The sequence below is a fragment of the Physella acuta genome, unplaced genomic scaffold (assembly GCF_028476545.2).
Source record: "Physella acuta isolate Inbredline_101_S28 unplaced genomic scaffold, ASM2847654v3 ptg001018l, whole genome shotgun sequence".
Classification (NCBI taxonomy): domain Eukaryota; kingdom Metazoa; phylum Mollusca; class Gastropoda; family Physidae; genus Physella; species Physella acuta.
In genome coordinates this window covers 126,138-147,037 of record NW_026732535.1, presented here as the reverse complement: position 1 = coordinate 147,037, position 20,900 = coordinate 126,138, and the positions used below count along the sequence as shown (strand labels likewise).

Genomic DNA, 20,900 nt, shown 5'->3' with positions numbered 1-20,900 from the left:
TTAATATTAATTCTTAAAAGTTAGATGAAATTTTTAAAAATGTTGGTTGTGATAATGCTCATATCTTTTTAAATTTTTTTTCTGTATTACTTAAAATCGAAATGCCTATTATAAATCTGTAGGTATATATATATATATATATATATATATATATATATATATATATATATATATATATATATATATATATATATATATATATATATATATATACGTATATATATATATATATATATATATATATATATATATATACATATATATATATATATATATATATATATATGTATATATATATATATATATATATATATATATATATAATAGATATGTATATATATACATATATATGTATACATATATATATATGGTCCAAATTTAAAATAAACGTACCAGTTCATCTTGTCATGTTTCATCCAGCACAACATTAAGCCTAGAACAAACTTTTTTATAACTGTACATTAATCTTTATTATAAAAGTTTATACGACAAAATAATTATAGCTTTTAACTGATAAGGATTTTAAAAATTTTGGGACGACATGGTCGAATGGTAGAGCGGTCGTCTACATACCTGAAAGTCTCGAGTACGGGTCCCTGGCTAGAATTATAGCTTGTTAACGTGACTTACGTTAGGGAGAGTAAAGGCGGCTGGGTATAGTACTGACAACACCATCCCTTTATGTGACGAGGTCACAGAAACAGATGGAGTCTACTTTACCTGCAAAGTTGGCCGCAAGAAGCTAAAAGGAACTTTACTTATTAACTTCAAAACATACAAACTATGAAAGCAATATTAAGTTACGAAAACTCTGGATAGCTGCCCGATTTTGTTATCAGTATTTATTATTTAATAATGCGACGCGAAATGAATACTTGACCAGTCTTATAAACACAAACTTTATAAACTTGTGTTATTTCTCTAGGTGTACAGCCGTCCCCACCTGAAGAGCCTGGTCAGGATGTAGCCAATTATTCTGGCACCTGCTGGAAGTGGGAAGAAACAGCCAGATCTAGTGACGAGAATTTCCCTTCTATGTTGGACGAGACATTCTTGGCGAGACCGAAGCTGACTGGGAGGCTGATGGTGGCTATGAACGTCTGCCTCTTTTATGATGCCACCGATCTCAAATTTCTTTCCTGCGACCTCGTGAAAGTAAACATTTCACGTCTGAGAGAATCGTACATGGACATGTACGATTATGAAGGTATTTACTTTTGTCTTATCTAAGGTAAAAAATTTGTTTGATGAAATGTGTGAGGGACGTCGTGGTCAAATGCTAGAACCTACGACTGACATCCAGAAAGTCTCGAGTTTGAATCCCGGGTTCAAGTCTAAAGAATTTTCAAGAGACTACCCAGCTATGTTCCGCGTAGTGCTGACCACAGTATCCCACTGTATGCCGAGGTCATTTTAAACAAATGAACTCTACTTCTACTGCCGCGTATGGCTTGGGCACCAACGTTACAAGGTGATGATATGCATGAGAATAGTCTGTTTTTTAGATGTAATGTCAACATTGCGTAACAGTGATTGTCTCACTCCAGGACACCCCACCCCATAGAACACGTCTGTCGCCCGACTCCCACCCTACCCCTCTCACTGAACACGTAGAAAGAAACGTATAATTGTCTTACATGTTCTAATTGTATGACTTTCCTAATAAATAATGTGTTGGCAAAGAACGGATACAACAGCATAATTGTTTTTAATTATAATTTAATGATACTAGTATTTACTATTTCATGATACCAGTATTTATTATTTCATGATACCAGTATTTATCATTTAGTGATACCAGTGTTTATTATTTAATGATACCTATATTTATTATTTAATACCATTAGGAACTAATTGTGTCATTAATTAACAGATGCTGCATTCAATGCACCTATGACCTTTCACGCAATGGATGATTCTGAACCAACACACGGACAAAGTATTTCATTTCATATTTTTAATATATATATATATAAATAAATATATATATATATATATATATATATATATATATATATATATATAGAGAGAGAGAGAGAGAGAGAGAGAGAGAGAGAGAGAGACGCAGATGTAGATGTACATACATACTTTCGAAAATACGTGTACATAAGTTTGTAAGTTCATTACGTAGGCCTACATTACGTATATATATATATATATATATATATATATATATATATATATATATATATATATATATATATATATATATATATATATATATATATATATATCGGTGTGGGAGTTATACAATTACTTTTTGTATATTTAACAGAAGAGCTAACGATCACCGCTTCTTATTGCTTCACATCTAAGTCACCTGATGTCCAAGCCTACATTTGTAACAGAGGAAACTACAACATCGTGTATGGCAAGGGCACAGGTAGAATGTTTTGCTTATCTGTTTAGGAAAAGTTTTATAGATAGCGTGATGGCCATAAGACTATAGGCGGATTGTTCATGTTGATTTTTTGTTGGCTAGTAGTGAATATATATAGTAGCATATATAGTATACAGATGTATATATATAGTATATATAAATATATATGGGTGGGGGGGAGGTAGGGAGGAGTCATCAAATGTCTAAGTCTGTATGGCCATCTCGATATAAAAAACTTTAAGGACATACCTTTTTATATAACTTATGCATATATATATATATATATATATATATATATATATATATATATATATATATATATATATATATATATATATATATATATATATTACTTTATATAAAATAATTACAAATATGCTAAGTGTTTGTTAACTTTTACTATAAATTTGAATGTTTTACAGTATTTTTTTCAAGATAGTTATTTTGGAATGGAAGTGAGTGGGAGCGAAATAATCCCTAGAAAAGTTTAGATAAGCCTTTGGCTTGGATAAAATAGTGTAATTTAAACAAGTAGCTATTAATAATTTCATTGCAATAAAAGTTTACTGACGTATTAAAAAAGTATAGAATTTTAAAATTGGATCATCGTCTTTTATTTAATTTAAACTTTTGTTTTGTTTACAGAAGTGACATTCAAAGCTTCCGTAAACACCAACGTGGAAGGAGATCTGGAAGACTTTTCTATAACCAGACATCGTAAGAGGAAACGTACTTTTTCTTGTTGATTTAGACATATTTATAATGTAATTAATCATAATGGGACAGCGTTGCCTAGCGGTAGAGAGCTAGAATGTAGTGGTAGAATGTCCTTGAGTACACCCAGCTCTGATGGGTACCTAACTCACTTTTCTGAAAAAAAAAGGCAGCTGGGCACAGTGCTGACCACACTATCCAATAGATCCCGAGGTGTCTGAAGTAGATAAACTCTACTTCATCTTCCCCATGTTTCTTGGGCACAAACGGGGAAAGATGATGAGATACAAACATATTTTAAAAGACTGCTAACCCTTAAGTCTCGAGTTCGGATCCCAGGATCGAGTCCGAGTGAAGTCCCTGAGTCCACTCAGCTGTGATAAGTACCTGACTCACATTTGTTTAAACCACACCATCCCTTCAAATGTCGAGGTCACTGAAATGGGTGACCTCTGACCCATGAACTGTAAGGTTCGAAACTGTACTTTGTTTCTTCTGTAAGGTATACCATTTTAATCTCAACTGTAAATTCCTAAGCTTGTTCTAGTGTTAAAAGAATTCATCAGCCATATCTCACCTTTTTAACGAACATCTTCTTTTCATCGGGTTTAGACCCATTTTTTCTTCAATTGTTTCTTTACTTACTCGTACACATTTGGGCGGTTATACAAGTTCCAACAAAAAATACCTTGGTTTTCTTTAAAGTGAAATCTCAGCTTTAAGCTTTCAAGCCGCAAAAACTTTTTATGTTAAAAAGTAAATGCTACTTTTTTAGAGGAATTTTTATTTTTCACCTTTTTTTTCAAGCTCTATTATTATCTCTACTTTTTTAAGCTCCTTAATTATATTTCCTTTTTTTTAAAACTCCATTATTAGTCTACTTTTTTTAAAAACTCAATTATTAGTTCTACTTTTTTCAAACTCAATTATTAGTTCTACTTTTTCAAACTCAATTATTAGTTCTACTTTTTTCAAACTCTATTATTAGTTCTCCTTTTTTCAAACTCTATTATTAGTTCTTTTTTTTTCAAACTCCATTAGTAGTTCTACTTTTTTTTCTCAAAACAACAATAATTTTTTTTAGAAAAAAAAAATAATTTGAATGCTAATCTAACCAAATACAATTTTTTTTTCAGTTGATGATTCCAGAGTTACTGAAGTCACTTGGAAGGCGAAAAAACCCGCGGCGAACGTGAATCAAAAAGCCAGTTTGTTTCTCCTTGCTCTGCTGGTGACCGTAGGAATAGCATGGATTATATTCACACGATAGGTAAATTAGTTTTTTTGTAATCTTTTGTATTACATTTTAATGAAGCTTGTCGTGATGAGCACAGAAACATAATTGATGATAATCGGTTGGACGGGATCATCTGTTGATTAGATACTGACCTGGTAGTAGTCGTTTAACAGGGTTTCTTTCATACATTTTTTTGCAACGAAGGTCGAAAGGGGGGGGGGAGAAATAGACGCACTCGTCGTAAAGGGGGAGGTTGATTAAAAGACAATTATTAAAATAAATATTTAATCTGGTTAAGTCCACCCAGCTCTGATGGGTACCTGACTCACGATAGGGAAAGTGAAGGAGGCTGGGCATAGTGCTGACGACATTATCCCTACAATAGCATAACTCATGGCAACAGGTGAACTCTACTACACTTGCCCCAAAGATCGTCAGTTCTGAAAGGGAACTTTACATTACTACTTACTACTTACTACTACTTACATTACAAAAATAAACGAAATGCTAACATGCATTTATAATAATTATTAACATGAATTATTTCAACCATTATGTTGGACAGGTTAGACCAGAGCGATGAGAGACTCCAGTTTGATGTCACATTGTGTCACATCGCCGTGGAAGTTCTCAAGTCTCTGTATAGCCGTGGATGTTCTCAAGTCTCTGTATAGCCGTGGATGTTCTCAAGTCGCTGTATAGCCGTGGATGTTCTCAAGTATCTGTATAGTTGTGGATGTTCTCAAGTCTCTGTATAGCCGTGGAAGTTCTCAAGTCTCTGTATTCCCCTGGATGTTCTCAAGTCTCCGAACAGCCGTCGATGTTCTCAAGTCTCTGTATAGCCGTGGATGGTCTCGTCTCTGTATAGCCGTGGATATTTTCAAGTCTCTGTATAGGCGTCGTCACACGAACATAACTAAAACAAAATCAACATCCATCTTGTACACATCTACCTACGTGTACACACACGTCTCTCAAACATTATACATCTATTTTATACACCAACATATTATATATTTACACATATGTTTTTGCTGTATTTACTACATGTATTTTTATTATGTATAGCATGCATGACATGAGGTCGTGAATGAATTTATAAAAAATAATGTTAACCCTGTAGGGCCTGTTGTAGAAGTCATCTATCTTTTACCAGCTACTAATAAGTGATATGTTTAAGGATTATTTTTACCATTCGTTTGTATTTTTATACCGCTGTCTGGCGATATAACACAAATGATAACATTATTATGTATATATTTTGAGGAATATTTTGTATCGTTGATATAATGCATAAGTTATATCTAAAATTACATAGATATTAATATGAGTCCCCCGCTTCCCTTCATAGTTTATTTTAACTGTTTTAACATTCCAAGTAGGTAAATTTGAATTATAATAATTTCGCATTATAATAAACCAAAGGTTAAAACAAAAGTTTAGGCCCTGAGCTAACCAACAAATGACTAGAGTCACTAGCGTATTCCATATATTTAAAACACACACAAATTTCAAACTCCAATAATAACATGTGAATACTAGATCTTAGTATGGGAGTTAAATCTTTAATCTCCCTTAATCAGCAATATCTATGTGTTCAATCACCAATTTAATGAATGCAAAATTTACTTATTATAATCATGTTTAACACAATTTCGATAAAACTTTATAATGTTGCAAAACATTATCTTTTAAAATTCAGTCATGCTTTAACTTAAATAAACCAGCAACATTATAATAAAATTGTAAATTATTGCTATATTTACTACCATTGAGTTGAGCAAAAATGTTTTTTAATATTTCAATAAACCTATATAAATCTATTGTAAGAGTTGTTTTATTTTAAAAGAAATTATTTAGACAATTTTTTATGGCCATATATCGTTTTTTTTTTTTTTTTTTACAAACACAATGTCGCATAATTACGGAGTCAATGTCTGAAATATTTGCTTCCCTTATCATTCATGATGGTCGTAACATCGATTACTATCACAACTTTTTGCTGTTTTTGTTTCATATGTTCTCGGAATTATATATCATTTAGTTGTAATTATTTCCCATGTTGAGTTTTTCATGGCGATTTATTTCGTTGGTTAAAAAAATGTAAATTGCACGATAGCGAACTAATAGCTCCTTTGATAAATTAATTAATAAGAGTATTATCATATATATATATATATATATATATATATATATATATATATATATATATATATATTTATTTATTTATTTATTTATTTATTTATTTATATATACATTTTCTGCCAAGTTGTCTGCGTTTTTTGGGGTTTCTTAAAAGAGGCACGGTGACACAAGTGTTTGGAAATCTAAATGTTAAATTATTTGCAAATTTTGCTTTCTATTAGGTCATTTTTTTAAAGGTTTACAACAAAAACTTGCCACTGTAGTAGGGTAGCTGTAATAGAAAACATTTTGCCCAAAATGCATCATTCAATTATTTTTCCAAAGACGATATTATGTCGTTTTCGATTGCAATTCAAGTACTTGAGCACAACAACTAGCATTAGAAAAAGTAAAGGAGAAGGGGTAAACAGACAAAGGGAGAGAACCAAAATTATTCATAAATAACTATTAGACTTACACAAGTTAAATTTTACAGTGGTAATTATGATTCAACAATTATAATACAGCATATAATTTGTGGCGTATATATAAAGCAACATTTTTCTAAAAATTGTTCTACTTATATTTTTTTATACATAATCTTAATCTAATGTAATTTTTTGTTTGAAAACTTACGTAAAGTATTTAAAATTTTACATACAGTTCTATTACATTACAACGCATAAGTTTAAGCTTTAGCATTTAAATTAATACAATTTTTACAAAAACATTTTAACTTACTTCTTATTGGGTCTGACTACGACCGGCGCTACCTATAAGGCGAACAGGGTGGTCGCCTAGGGCGCTGTCCGTATGGGGCGCCAAAATGTGAGGGGGGGGTGCAAATCGAAAGTTTGTCTGGAAGGGCCGGGAAGGGCCGCTACGCCTTTGATAATAATGGAGCACGATAAATATTGCGGGGGGGGGGGGGGGCGCTTTTAATAAGTTTTGCGTAGGGCGCTAAATAACCTGGTGCCGGCACTGGGTCTGACGTTTAAAAATTGTAAAATCAGCGTGGTCGAGTCGGTAAAGCTCATGGTTGCTAAACCGAAAAGTCTCGAGTTCGAACCCTCGGGCAGATGAGGCTCGTTAGCTGGGTTCAGCCGCTCTTCTAAAAATCAAACAACTGCTGCCTTGTAATTTGTTCTTGGTTGGACAAAGGCTATGGAAGCGAATCCAAAAGGAAAAGCAGGCTGAAATCGGAGTCAATGGCCTCAATGGCGCATAACCAGTTGACACGTAATCCTTAATTGTGATGGAAGCATGGTCGAGTCGGCAAAGCTCAGGTTGATAAATTCGAAAAAATTCTCGAGTTCAAACCCTCTTGCAGATAAGGCTCGATCCCTCCCAACAGTAAAAATTAAGAACGAAGAAGAAGAAGAAGTCACAATGACAATCTGGTAGTTCCAGCCATGGATAAATATGTTATGCACCTCTTTGCTTATTTTTAGCAAGAAAGGCCCAAATGCTGAAAACCTACAGCTCTTCTTTAGCATAAACTTTCTTTGAGTCAAATTATTTATTACAAGCTTTTATTTAACTCACTTCCTCGTCATTCTGTCTGTCGTCAGTCTAGATAGAAACGCAGGAGTGAAAATTCGGACAGTTCTACTTGACCGATACGATTCACAGTTGGCACGTGGGTCAAGACATGAAGACAATACAATCTGAAACTAAATTTGACTTAATTGGATGCCTAATTGATTTTTTATGAATTAATTAAAATTTGGACCGAATTAGTAGGCATGTCTAGCCAACCACACCACACGCGTCATCAATAGCTGCGCCATCACGACCACGTAATGGCTGCGTTCAAAAACCATTGCGCGCCTACTGAACGTGATATTCAGTAGGCGCGCAATGGTTTTTAGTCATGTAACTCTATTGTAGATAAAACATGTAAAGTACTGAAAAAAAATTCATAAAAAACGTTTTAATAACAAGCTTTTATGTAATGATGCACTAAAAAGTAGAAAATAAATTATAGACTACTATTTAAATAACTATAAAGAAAAGCGTGGGTCACTTTAGTATCTATTGGATACCTTTACTAATGTTAAGGAAGACACCCACGCTTTTCTTTATAGTTATTTAAATAGTAGTCTATAATTTATTTTCTACTTTTTAGTGCATCATTACATAAAAGCTTGTTATTAAAACGTTTTTTTATGAATTTTTTGAAAATTTTGGTGCATCATACATTTAACATCTTTTATATGCTGCTTTATAGCTCCTCGATTATAACGACTATAGTAAAATATGAATGAGTGTATGTATAATAGTTTGTATTTTTTGCGATTTTTCTGTCAATTTTCCATTGTTTGTGTGAATCTTACCATTTAATGTGTAAACGTCACCGTTTGTACTTAGTGTCGTGTCAGCCTTTAAAATAACTATAATTCGGTCAAGAAAATAATTAAACTTTCTCCTGTACGCCCGTGTAATCCTGATATTTTTATCTTACCATTTACATGAGAACAATAGCGATTAACCATGCTTCCCTAAACGTCCGTTTCTATAATAAATAACGTCGACCGTGTTGAAATGATTTGATCCGAGGCGGGCGTTATGCGTTTTCAACAACTAATTTGCTGTTGAAGATTCATTTGTGGCTCTAAACGGGACATCTGTCTCCTTAAGCCAGACGCTTGCCTTGTAATCTGCTCGGGCTTGTTTAACTGCCAATTATCTTAGCGATGAGTTTCTTGTCAGCTAAAGAGGTTACCGTGGTTTAAATCCACAAGCTGCTTGCGACTGGGCGATCGGTATCTTGATCTAGTAACCATTACGCCCCCTTTGAGTTTTTATAGTGGTTTGGTTACGGCCAATTTTTTTATAGTTTTTTTCACCCTTCGAAAGATTTCGTTCATTAGTTAAATAAACCGGGAGTGATCTCCCCTAAACTTTCTCGAATTTTCTTATATGAAACAACAGGGGATGGCAACTCGGGATATAGACATTATTTTTAATCCATTATAAATACTTAAACTTTTAAAAATAGAATAAAATCTCGTAGAAAATTAGAAATCAATTGTACATATTTCAATGTTAATATGTGTTTGTGATAGTGGTTGAATTTGTATCCTGTACTATCTTGTATCCTACAAATAATAAAAAATAATATAATACTAGAAACTTCGGTTTTATATACGTTTACTTGTTTTGCTTTTGCAAGAAATATCATAGTGAACTTTTAGGGCCTATACTTTGAATTATCTCCCCTGAGTAAGTTTTGCAATGGGCGATGCTGACGTTCATAGGCGTTTTGTTCTCTCTTTCAAGTTTTTTCCTGAGCCGACCCCATCCCATCCCTCTTTTTTAGCCTCGCAAGTATCGAGTAGATCAATGTATCGTTTATGAACTACTTCCTAACCGTACGATTCACCACTTCAGCACATTTTGTCAGACACTAGTCAGCACTAGTCAACAGATATTGATTTACTTGCATAGTATTAGGCTATTATGTGCATCTTATTCACAAAACAGGGCAGGTAAGATTATTTTTTATATAATTATTTAGAAATTAATTAGAACGTTTAGATTTAATTGAACATTATTAATAGTCAATTACTATTTATAAATGACGTCATTGAGGTCGGGGGGGGGGGGGGGGGGGTGTGAGGGTCTGGCTATTTGTTAGTCGTTAAAAAATGTGACGTCACTTGTGGATTTCCCTCCCCCCCCCCCCCCCCCCCAAATCAGAAAGTTATCCGACGCGTGAGCTGTCCACATACAGTTGTACATGTGAAAAGCAGTTTTCTGTCTATTATTATGCATTACTGCTTCATTCACCCAATCGCCATGAAAACTTGGGAAGCTGTTGAGTACAGCCCCACAAAGGTTTCTGTCATAGGCCTAACATTTGTTTACATATTTGAGTGGGGACTCCTAACTGAAATGTGTGATTTAGCGCCCCGAGATCTTGCATAAGCGGATGAGGTTACTACTTGAAACCACCGGCGATAGTGTCATCCTGAGCGCATCACATATGATCAGGTTGGCCCCCACAGACAGTCCTTTAAAAGTTCCCACAACACTAGAAATAGGTCTCGCTACAACACTCGATGACTAAATCTAATTAAGTGGTGCACCAATATTTCTTCCAGACTTTTTTCTGGGGGGGGGGGGGGCGTGCACTTGATATTTTCGTGGGTGGGGGGTGGGGGGTCAGACATTGGTAAAAGTATATATTTTCTATATAAATTTGCATTTCGTTCGAGGGGGGGGGGGGAGGGGGGGGGAGGTAGACTGTTTTTGGGGAGGGGAGGGCTCTGCCGGATGAAACAATGTGTCGCGCCTATCAACCGTGCAGTAATGTAACCGGTAGCTCCCAAGAGCCCCGTGACTACCCTGACACCTGGGCCGTCGCCGAGGGACTTACGCATGCCTTGGCGTGTCTTGTTGGTAGTGTGGACAAACCCGTGCCCTAAGATCCAAGAAATGAACTGCCGACATTGTTAACATTTAATTCAACTTCCGGAAAACAGGGCACATGTGTCTAAAAATACTCGGTTGATAACGTTTTGATGAAAGCCTCGTAAAATCGGCGTCAGTTTGGTGTGTTGAACTATGAGAGTCAGTGTTTCTCACTTCGAAAACTGAATGGGGCCAGCTCGTGTGTTGGTAAACCTCTGATTTATTCGTGTAGCAATTGGAAATTTAAAAAAAAAACAACATCTAGAGAGCCCCTTGTTTTCCATATATATATATATATATATATATATATATATATATATATATATATATATATATATATATATATATATATATATATATATATATATATATATATATAGGGGCCCAAAAAAAATTCTGCGGGGAGGGGGGGGGGCTTTTTTTTCTAGTTCCGCCATGATGGAAGTATTCTCGTTAACACACTCGCCTCCATTCGTTTGAATCCTTTTCCATTATAGTTGGGTTTTTTTTATGACTGTTATTTTGAATACCATTGATGTGAATATATTAGAATCACTATTGCGCTAGGTGCGGTACCAAATTTAAGTGTATCGGGTGCCTGATGTAGAATTTCAGTTTTGACCTAATTTTTAAAATACATTCATTTCTAAACATAAAAACCTATTAGTTATTACTAGAAAATAGTGATTTGTATTTTGTATTTATTGGGTAGTTTTTTTTAATTATTTTTTTTTTACTTCTTTCGCGTTTTTCTCAAAATTACAAATTTTACACTTCAAATTGCTACTCCTCAGTTAGTTCTACTTGTATCTTACTGAAACTTTACCTTATTATTCTACAGATACATACACATAACTTCTAAGTTCAATTTCTATCAAAACGTGCTTTATTTTTATTTTAAAGCCAGAAATAAGCTACATTTGTGCACGTTTTAGCGTTTTTTATCAGTTTGATAGAATTTTTTTAAGATAAAATAGTTAGCTTGGCTTTACTTAAAATGTGAAACAGAACTTAATAAGCTTAAATAGCCCTATATAATGCATGCATTTTGTTGTAATTAGCACTTGTGGTTATAGAGCCTTAGCATTTTGAAAATGATAAACAAAAATCCAATATGGCGGCCGTTACCATGGCAACCATATGATAAAATAGATTCTTATACCTTTTTTTAAAAATAACTTTCAGTATATATTATATGGGTAAAGATTTAATGGATTAGCTTGATTAATAACGAAAAAGTGCATTTGGTGAAGCACCTAGCCTTAAAGAATTAAACAAAGTGAAGGAAAGTATTCATTTTTCAGGTCTTCAATTTCCTGTTTCAATTTCTTGATTTCCTTCTCATTAACGGATTTTGGATCTCTCTCCTTTTGCTGTTTTAAACGTTTTAACTTAGCCTCTATACTGGTATAGCTTTCATCTTTAGAAACTTGAAGTTCCATAAGAAGTCTTGCATTTTCGGCTTTTGATTTCTGAAATTCTTTTTCCATTTCAATTAATTGACACTTGCTGTCGTTACGTGATTTTTCAAATTCAGTGAATATTTTTTTCCTTTGTTCTTCAAGGTCAGCAATAACTTGTGTACATGATTTCATATCGTTTTTAACATCACTTTCCTGTTGTTTTAATGCATTCAAGTCAGCTTGATGTGCTGTTTGCAATTCACTAAGTTTTCTTTCATGTAAAATCTTGTTGTCGTTTTCAAACTTCTTGTGTTCAAGTTTTATTTGGCCCTGTATACCTTCATGTTCTGTTTTAATTGCTTTCATATCACCAAGTAGTCTACCTTCTATTTCTGTTATATCATTCTCGCTTCTATTTTTCTTACCTCTTCTGATTTCTTGAAGCTGTGTCTCATATTTAGCTAATAAATTATTGGTAACCGAACTTTGTTTCTCAACCTTTAATTCGTACTCTTGGCGTAATTTCCTTTCTAAACTTTGATACTCTTCTTTTATGTTATTTTTTTGTTCTTTAAAATTGTCATCCAGTGCTTGTTTGTTTAGAGATAACATTTTCAACGTTTTTTCCAGCTGTTGGATTTCCTCACGATGTTTAATGCGCGCTTCTTCATTCTTATTCTGTTCCTTCTGTACAAGTTTGATACTCTTGGCAGTGCCTTTAAGCTGTGCCCGAACATCTTCAACTTGCCTGATTAGATCTGCGAGAACATGTGTTTCTCTGTCAACTTCTAAAACTTCAGAGAGAATAGTTTCAGTTTCCTTCATAAGATTTTGGATTAAATTCAACTGGTCATTCAAAGATGCACACTTTGCCAAGTTGCCAATTTTTTGCGTAATCAGTTTCAATTTATTCAATGTTTCATCTCGTATAATTGGCGCTTTAGCCTGAAGAAGAATAAGTTTTCTGGATTCCTCAAATTTCTCAAAGTTAGAGAAGCTGTAACGTCGCCCACCCGACTTGAGTTTGTCCACAACATCAATCAGAGCCTGGACTTGCTTACAACGTTCCACTTCATCTTTGACTGCGTTATCAAAGAGAACAACTCGGTTGTCGCATTCATTCATCAATTCTCTGAACACCCCACCCTGCTCACTGCACCAGGTTTTGAATGTTGTTGCTGTAGATTCATATTCTGTTTTGAAATTGTCCCCACACGTAACTATTACAATACCGAATTTCTTAACAAAGTCTTCACCAAATACATGTTTCAGAATTCTAACACATTCGACATCTTCTTTAGTATATCTCTGACCAAACTTGACAACAAGAAGAAACGCATGATAACCTTTGGAGTTGAGAGTAAATGCATGTTTGTAGCTGTCCAGTACAAGACAAGTTTCTTGTTCTAGATCATTCATGCTGTGAGTATCGCCTATACCTGGCCCGTCAACAACTTTAATCACACGGCCATTGAACAAAGCGGTTCCAGACTCAACGATTTGTGACACTGATTCCATGCTGGCGCCTGCTTTAAAAACTGCGCTGCCAAGAATAGTATTTCCTGTTCTACTTTTACCGTTTCCGGTTTTACCTAGAAGCAATAAATCGATACCATTGTCGTTGCCAGCTGTTGACTGTGGGAAAAAATTAAATGCGTTTTTTATTTATATTAAAACCTCTTTGTAAGAAAACATTATTACGAATTCCATCATATTAACTAATTATCAATATTTTAACAAAATAAATGAGTGTTAAGTTGTCCTGAACAATAATTTTCATAAACTAAAATGAATATATATTTTTAATCGTATCAACGTGTACAATCATAAAACAAAAAAAAATAGTAATTAGCAAGGGGACGAATAAAGTCATAAATATATACACAAAATAACTGTCGATTTTTAATAGCATAAGAAAATTCTTTTTTTTACCTGAAAAGCAGAAATTGACAGTACACTGCTTTCAGGAATTCGGTAAACATTATCTTGACCTGCAAATTTAAAAGCACATGTAATAAGTGTGGAAAATAAGTTTTTTTTTTGCCTTAGTTTTAAAAGATAAAAACATAAACATATTAAACAATATTTTATAGCAAAATAAATTTTAAAGAAATATTTTAACAATTTTCTATTTATTAGGAAACGAGTTGTGGGGTGAGAGGTGGGACATCAATTTTACATTCTATGAATACAAAACTTTTTCTTTACTCTCTCTAGATTTAGCCCAAATTGTTCCCATAATTAAAACAAGATATTGTTCAAATTACGTTTAAAATAGCTGTCAACACTATGGGTGAAAAATATGTTATAAGACGACACAATACATAAGATGGATCATTATTTAGACAAGCCATAATAAAAGTTTAACAGTCATGGTAGAAGAGATATTCAAATCAGAAACCTAACATGGATTTTAAAAATGGAGGACCTAATTCGTACTATGTAAATAATAGCATTTTTTTGCACATTGATTAATATAAAAATACAAAATAAACATTAAAAACTATGTTGTGTCCTCAGGGGCGGAACTACAGTGCCGCCAGACCCCGCAATGCGGGGGGGGGGGCCCACGCCAATTAGGGGCCCACGGCCGACCATAAAAAAGTTGTTGTAGTTAAAAAATAATTGCTTGCATTTTTGGCTTAATGTTTGTTTTGTAAAAAAGATTACCGTAGCTGCGGTCGGATTATCTTTATTCTATAGACACCACCCCACGCTCATTTTTCCTTCGTTTTTAAACCACTGTGAAAGCCAGTCCTCTTTCGCCTACAATCAAACTTATCAAAAATAAGCAAACTTTCAAACCACGTCCATGACTTATTTCCCTTTTTTAAATAGTCAAATAGTGATGCTCATAAGCCTCTTTTTAATAGATTTGTACTAAACAAATCAAAAAGCAATTACATCTCTTTACTGTTATTTGTTTATAAATTACTTACTAAAGAATGACACTGTATAAAAAGAAAATGTATTTAAAATTAATAAAATAAATACAAAAAAACATAAAAATAAACACGACACGTGACACCATTATTTACAGAAAGCTTTCATGTTTTATATTCTTTTGACCGTTATGATGATAGAGCAGGGGTCGGCAACCTGCGTAGTCGCATGCGGCTCTTTTGATGTCAAGATGCGGCTCTTCAGCTCCTTGCACAAATACTAATAATCTTAATAAAAAAAAATAATATATTTGAAATAAAAAAAATGTTAGAGGCTCTTTAAGACCAGGGAAATTTTGAAAATTGTAACTTTTGGCTCTTCCGCTTCAAAAGGTTGCCGACCCCTGTGATAGAGGTCTTACGGCAGACTTAATATAAAACTGATTTTCACAAAACAGACTAATGCACTACATACATGACATGATGTCGTAATTTGTTTAATAAAAAAAAAACCCACGTATTTCTCTAAACACGAACAGGCCAGCAATAATTATCCTATGATCGTATTTTGTGTATGAATATGTATATATATATATATATATATATATATATATATATATATATATATACATATATATATATACATATAAATATACATATATATATATACATATATATATACATATATATATTCATATATATATATATATTCATATATATATATATATATATACATATATATTTACATATATATATATATATATATACATATATATATATATATATATATATATATATATATATATATATATATATATATACATACATATATAGGCCTATATATTTATATGGGGGGGCCTAAACAATTTTTTGCGGGGTGGCCCCTTTTTTCTAGTTCCGCCACTGTGTGTCCTTGTACCCATGGGGTAATAGGTAGCGGCAAAATTGCGCTGATCTGTTCCTCATTTTACTCAGCTTTCTTATGTGTTCATCTACATTATCATTGTCATGTTAACTTAGACAAAATCTCTAATACATATGTCATCATTTAAATCACTATCCAATGTCTCTTTTTTACTTTGCAAATAGATTTAGTTTTTATGGCCTGACACACATCTCTCAATTAGAGATTATGGATGAATCAAGATTTTTCAGTAGCTATAAGGAAACATGAAGAGAATGTGGGGAGGAGTCAAGTAAGAAAATAAATAGTGAAGTCTGTTTAAATTCTATGTATTGTATCCATATAAAAATATTGTTATTAAATGTTGTCTCTATATATTGATATATATATATATATATATATATATATATATATATATATATATATATATATATATATATATATATATATATATATATATACATTGTGGTCTATAAAACCACAGTTTCCTCAAAACTCTTCTGTATCAAATGTTGTTTCATTTTAACGAATATTAAGATAATGAATAGCATTACCAGTTATGTTTATAAGTATGTCCGCCATTTCCTTGAGATTAATTACGTCATCACTGAGAACTTGTATCAGACATTTAAGGTCATCATATGACGTCACTAAACGGTCAAGTATAGCCATGGCACCATGACTTTTGCCCTTGTTCCGTGTTTCATGAAGTATGTCTTCCTGTTGGCAAATTTTAAAACAAAATGAACAGCAGTGTTATGAAGTCATCTGTATGGTTGGTGCTGATGACTACAGTGAGAGGTTAAAGAAGGCACCAACACAATTTTAGCTCATAAACTTTAATGGTTGATACTTTTGGTTTTGGTTAAAATAGGAGATAAACTCGATCATCAATAGCGTTCAGCACTAGGAGCCAGTCCTACCACACTGTACAAAACGATACACGTATACAACCTAGCTAGGCTAACGTTCAACTGTTCCCTAACCCTCACTGTTTCTAGCTTCTTTGTCTTCCACCACCAAGCCTAACTTAATGTGTATGTCCCCACAGCTCTGTGGTACCTAATTAAAATGCCAGACCCTGCTGATAACTTCCTAGGTTTTCACCCAAATCTGTCGCCATACTGTCTCCACCACGGTCACACAGGTCAACATGGCTGTCATCCGTAATTACAATCTAAAAGCTTGTATCTAGTGAGTGGACGTACAGTAAAAACACACTAAGGATCTAACCTACAGTTAAGCCATATAATAGTAAGGACATAAATACAATTAAAAATTAAACGATATATTATCCCAGTCCTCTATCCTATGCTAATCCCACTTATAACATCTAGGCCCATCGCGAGTTGCTGTGATCTAGGGGGAAAATAAATAAAATTAATATCCGTATTCAAGTGCAAAGTATGCATAAACCAAGCACTGTCAAGTTATTTATTAAGATCGCTGTTAAACCCCACTTCTGTGTGAGGTACCTTTAAATAAATCAGCAAGCGGTATCAGTTTGGCCTAACAGCTGAGAATATCGAGCAGGACATAAGATGAGAAATACATTAAAACTATTGTATTTAATACTTATTAATTTCATTAATTGAAAAACCCATTAGGGTAAAAAATAATAATAAAAATAAAATATATAAAATACAAATTTAACTTGATATAACAACAGCAAACTAAGCCCGCCCATTTTGCCCGCCGTGTATTTGAATGGTAAGAAATCTGGCACACGACACATTTCTACTGAAGGTCAATCGCCTCACAACACTCCTTAAAAACTAACCCACTGTATCAGTCATAACATTGTAGCCATTGTTTTTTTTTAAAAAACGCGTTATTCTTTTTAAAAATTCATTTCAATTCTACCGATTAATTTTGGCAATAAAAATAGGTATGAAATAAAGACAAATGAATGTAGTTTTTAGTTGTTTAGGTCAGCTTAAAAAATAATGAAGTTCAAAATCTTAAGCATCACCCTTCTAGATGATTCTAATTATTCTAATAGTGTTTTTTTTTTATTATTTACCTCATCTTGCTGAGAAATGGCAACATTGTATTTTTTCAGCACTGGTAAAAAGATTTCTGGATCAATTTCTGCACAAAATTTTTCTTGGATTGCATTTTTTATGTCGTTCATGTTGTCTACAACAACTATGAAATCCTCATCACCATCTGATTAAATATAAATTGAAAAACGTTACAAATGTCTTTATTGGATCCATAAATTGTGCTGACGAAAATGGTATGTATTGTTTACTTGCCTACTTTATCCATGAGGTAGTTATATGAATCCATTGAGATAATTCTTTAAAATAAACTGACACTTTCTTGCACGCTACAAATAATGGAGATTGAACGAAATCCAGCTTATACTGTATTTGCTTTCTTCTGCAAATCAAATGGTAGTTTGTGATAACATTAATCTTAAAAAACTTTTAATGATAACGAAGTAATAAATAAAGAAAAGTAGCTACTAATAATATCATAATCCTCAAATGAATGTATGGCTGAATCTATAAAATATTCCCCTTATGGCGTATCCACTGGATAATCCCCCAAACCCCCCCCCCCCCACCCCCAATCTCAAGCAGGGATTCTGTCATACATTTTTTCACGGGGGGGGGGGGAATTAAAACTTTCGGGGGAGAGGACATTATATATATATACATATATACATATATATATATATATATATATATATATATATATATATATATATATATATATATATATATATATATATATACATACATATATATATATATATATATATATATATATACATACATATATATATATATATATATATATATATATATACATATATATATATATATATATATATATATATATATATATATATTATATATATATATATATATATATATATATATATATATGCTTGTTTTTGAACCATGGGACTTCAGAATTATATATATATTATACAGACGACTCCAAGAATAAACAACTGTTGTTTGTTCTATTAAAGCAAATCCAAAAAGAAAAGCAGGTTGAAATCGGAGTTAGTGGCCTTTATTGCGAATAAAAATTTGACAAGTAAAACGTAATTGTGTTGAAAGGAATTCCTTCCAATACCAAAATTAAGAACGAAGAAGAAGAAGAAGAACGGACATTCTTAACATGGTAAATATTTAAAAAGTACTTTTTAATAACAAAAAAAAACAGATAAATAATCAGAGAGAAAAACATTATTTAAAAAAAAAGAAAAACACAATACACAATACACAAAAGAAAGAACACAATAAAAATAGAACAATAAACCAGCACAAAACATAACAGACTATTTTCAGTTAGTACACATAATACATCGTCTGTAGTTAAAATTTAATAGCAGCAAAATAAACGTTTGTTCATTAACAAAAGAGCATATAATTGATTTCTTTGGTATAGTAATTATATTCTTTGAATGAGAGTAGTTTTAAAATGAATAAATGGTTCTAATTGATCAGATTTTGTGCAACATAAATGGTTTACATTTACACACAACACTTTATCTGGGATTTAGAACAGCGCATTTTTCAAAATAGTATCACGTTTGGGTTTTCCCGATAAAAAATTATAACCAACGAAATTCCCACTCAAGATAGTATCAAGTTTTATCAGAAAAACCCGAAGAACTTAATTTAGCCGACAGATATGGCGTATGAGGTTCAAAGTTCGCGGGTACAGAGATCAAACACATAGTTCTGTTCTCTCAAAAACCTTTTTGTATTTGTTCATAAAGTATGTAATATATATTTGTCAAGCATCCTCTAAGGGTGGGTACTGGGTGGTCAGGTGTTAGAGCGAAGGTCTCGTGTTCGGATGTCGGTGCGGACTTGAATCTACAGGACGTCCTGCGGTCCACCTGCCTCACTATATGGAAGATCAATTCGGATGGGTATAAGGTGACCACACTATTCCTTTATATGCCGACGACAAAAAACAAATAAACTCTAGCTTTTCTTCCCTATGCATTGTCAGGTCTTAAAGGGGAACGTTACTTTTTTTTCCTTTATTAGGTGGACGTCAAGAGATAAACTTGCACTATAACCCACGCCAGACCTGCTCTACAATTATATGCCAATGTATTAAAACTTGCACTGTTCTGTGAAGAATTTAATGTCAGAAACATGACTTTGTTTGTAAACAAAATAAAACTTGACTAACCTGCTGTTAACAAGAAACTTCTTTGAACAATAAGAAACCGCAAATGCTGCAGGATAAATATGGCGTCGATCTATTTTATCAATACTGACACGCTGGCTAATCTCATTTCCTTAAAAAGCTATCGTTTTAGGGCCTACATAATGTGTTCACGGTGCATCCTCAAGATGTGCGAAAACAAGTGGGCAAAAATGAATTTAAAAAAAAAAGTAACAAGTTGTAACAATATGGAAAAAAAATTAATTAAAAAAAATAATTTAAAATATAATATTAAATAATGCACGAAGCTTTAACCGCAAATTTAAGCATAAACGCAAACTTAATAGGAAACATAAACATGAAAGTTTTTTTGAAAGTCATCTATCAAGGGAAGTAATTGGTCAAAGGGACGTAATTTGAACATTTTATTTTTCAGACAAAATTAAAATTTTTGTGAAGGGTAATATATTTAATTTGATTTTGATTTTTGTTCTTTGCACAATACGTCAATTAAATGGTAAGTTTTAAAATGAAAATTCAGTTTAGAGACAATAAATATTAAGTTCTCTAAACATCAGTTCAGATTTTATTAGAAAAATTAATACTTTATAAATATTATACATTGGCGATTAAGTCGAGTTTTGTACTATAAGAAAGTCGTCCCTAAACATTTCCGTCCTCCACATACAGAAAGCGC

General features: G+C 32.8%; 2 protein-coding genes across 2 annotated transcripts; one reads left to right on the top strand and one right to left on the bottom strand.

Moving 5' to 3' along the window:
- The first annotated feature begins 549 nt into the window (after window positions 1-549).
- LOC131954690 (uncharacterized) lies at window positions 550-4,948 on the top strand. Its single transcript, XM_059318448.1, has 7 exons — window positions 550-586; window positions 926-1,207; window positions 1,874-1,939; window positions 2,276-2,383; window positions 3,029-3,097; window positions 4,231-4,364; window positions 4,897-4,948. The coding sequence occupies exons 1-6, from the start codon at window positions 550-552 to the stop codon at window positions 4,362-4,364; spliced, it is 696 nt and encodes a 231-aa protein (XP_059174431.1). The 3' UTR covers window positions 4,897-4,948.
- Window positions 4,949-11,391: 6,443 nt separating this feature from the next.
- Window positions 11,392-20,331, bottom strand: LOC131954697 (interaptin-like). Its single transcript, XM_059318453.1, has 6 exons — window positions 20,228-20,331; window positions 18,319-18,445; window positions 18,084-18,229; window positions 16,615-16,780; window positions 14,207-14,265; window positions 11,392-13,909 (listed from the first exon to the last, which is right to left on the bottom strand). The coding sequence occupies exons 2-6, from the start codon at window positions 18,350-18,352 to the stop codon at window positions 12,134-12,136; spliced, it is 2,181 nt and encodes a 726-aa protein (XP_059174436.1). The 5' UTR covers window positions 18,353-18,445; window positions 20,228-20,331; the 3' UTR covers window positions 11,392-12,133.
- Between the last annotated feature and the right edge of the window lie 569 nt (window positions 20,332-20,900).

Excerpts from the sequence above, each read along its gene's own strand:
- LOC131954690 (XM_059318448.1), top strand. The coding sequence starts at position 550 with ATGGTAGAGCGGTCGTCTACATACCTGAAAGTCTCGA. Across the intron at positions 587-925 it reads TACATACCTGAAAGTCTCGA|GTGTACAGCCGTCCCCACCT; the intron begins GTACGGGTCCCT and ends TTATTTCTCTAG. Across the intron at positions 2,384-3,028 it reads CGTGTATGGCAAGGGCACAG|TGACATTCAAAGCTTCCGTA; the intron begins GTAGAATGTTTT and ends TGTTTACAGAAG.
- LOC131954697 (XM_059318453.1), bottom strand. The coding sequence starts at position 18,352 with ATGGATTCATATAACTACCTCATGGATAAAGTAG. Across the intron at positions 14,266-16,614 it reads CATACTTATAAACATAACTG|GTCAAGATAATGTTTACCGA; the intron begins GTAATGCTATTC and ends TTAAATTTGCAG. Across the intron at positions 13,910-14,206 it reads TGTCAATTTCTGCTTTTCAG|TCAACAGCTGGCAACGACAA; the intron begins GTAAAAAAAAGA and ends TTTTTCCCACAG.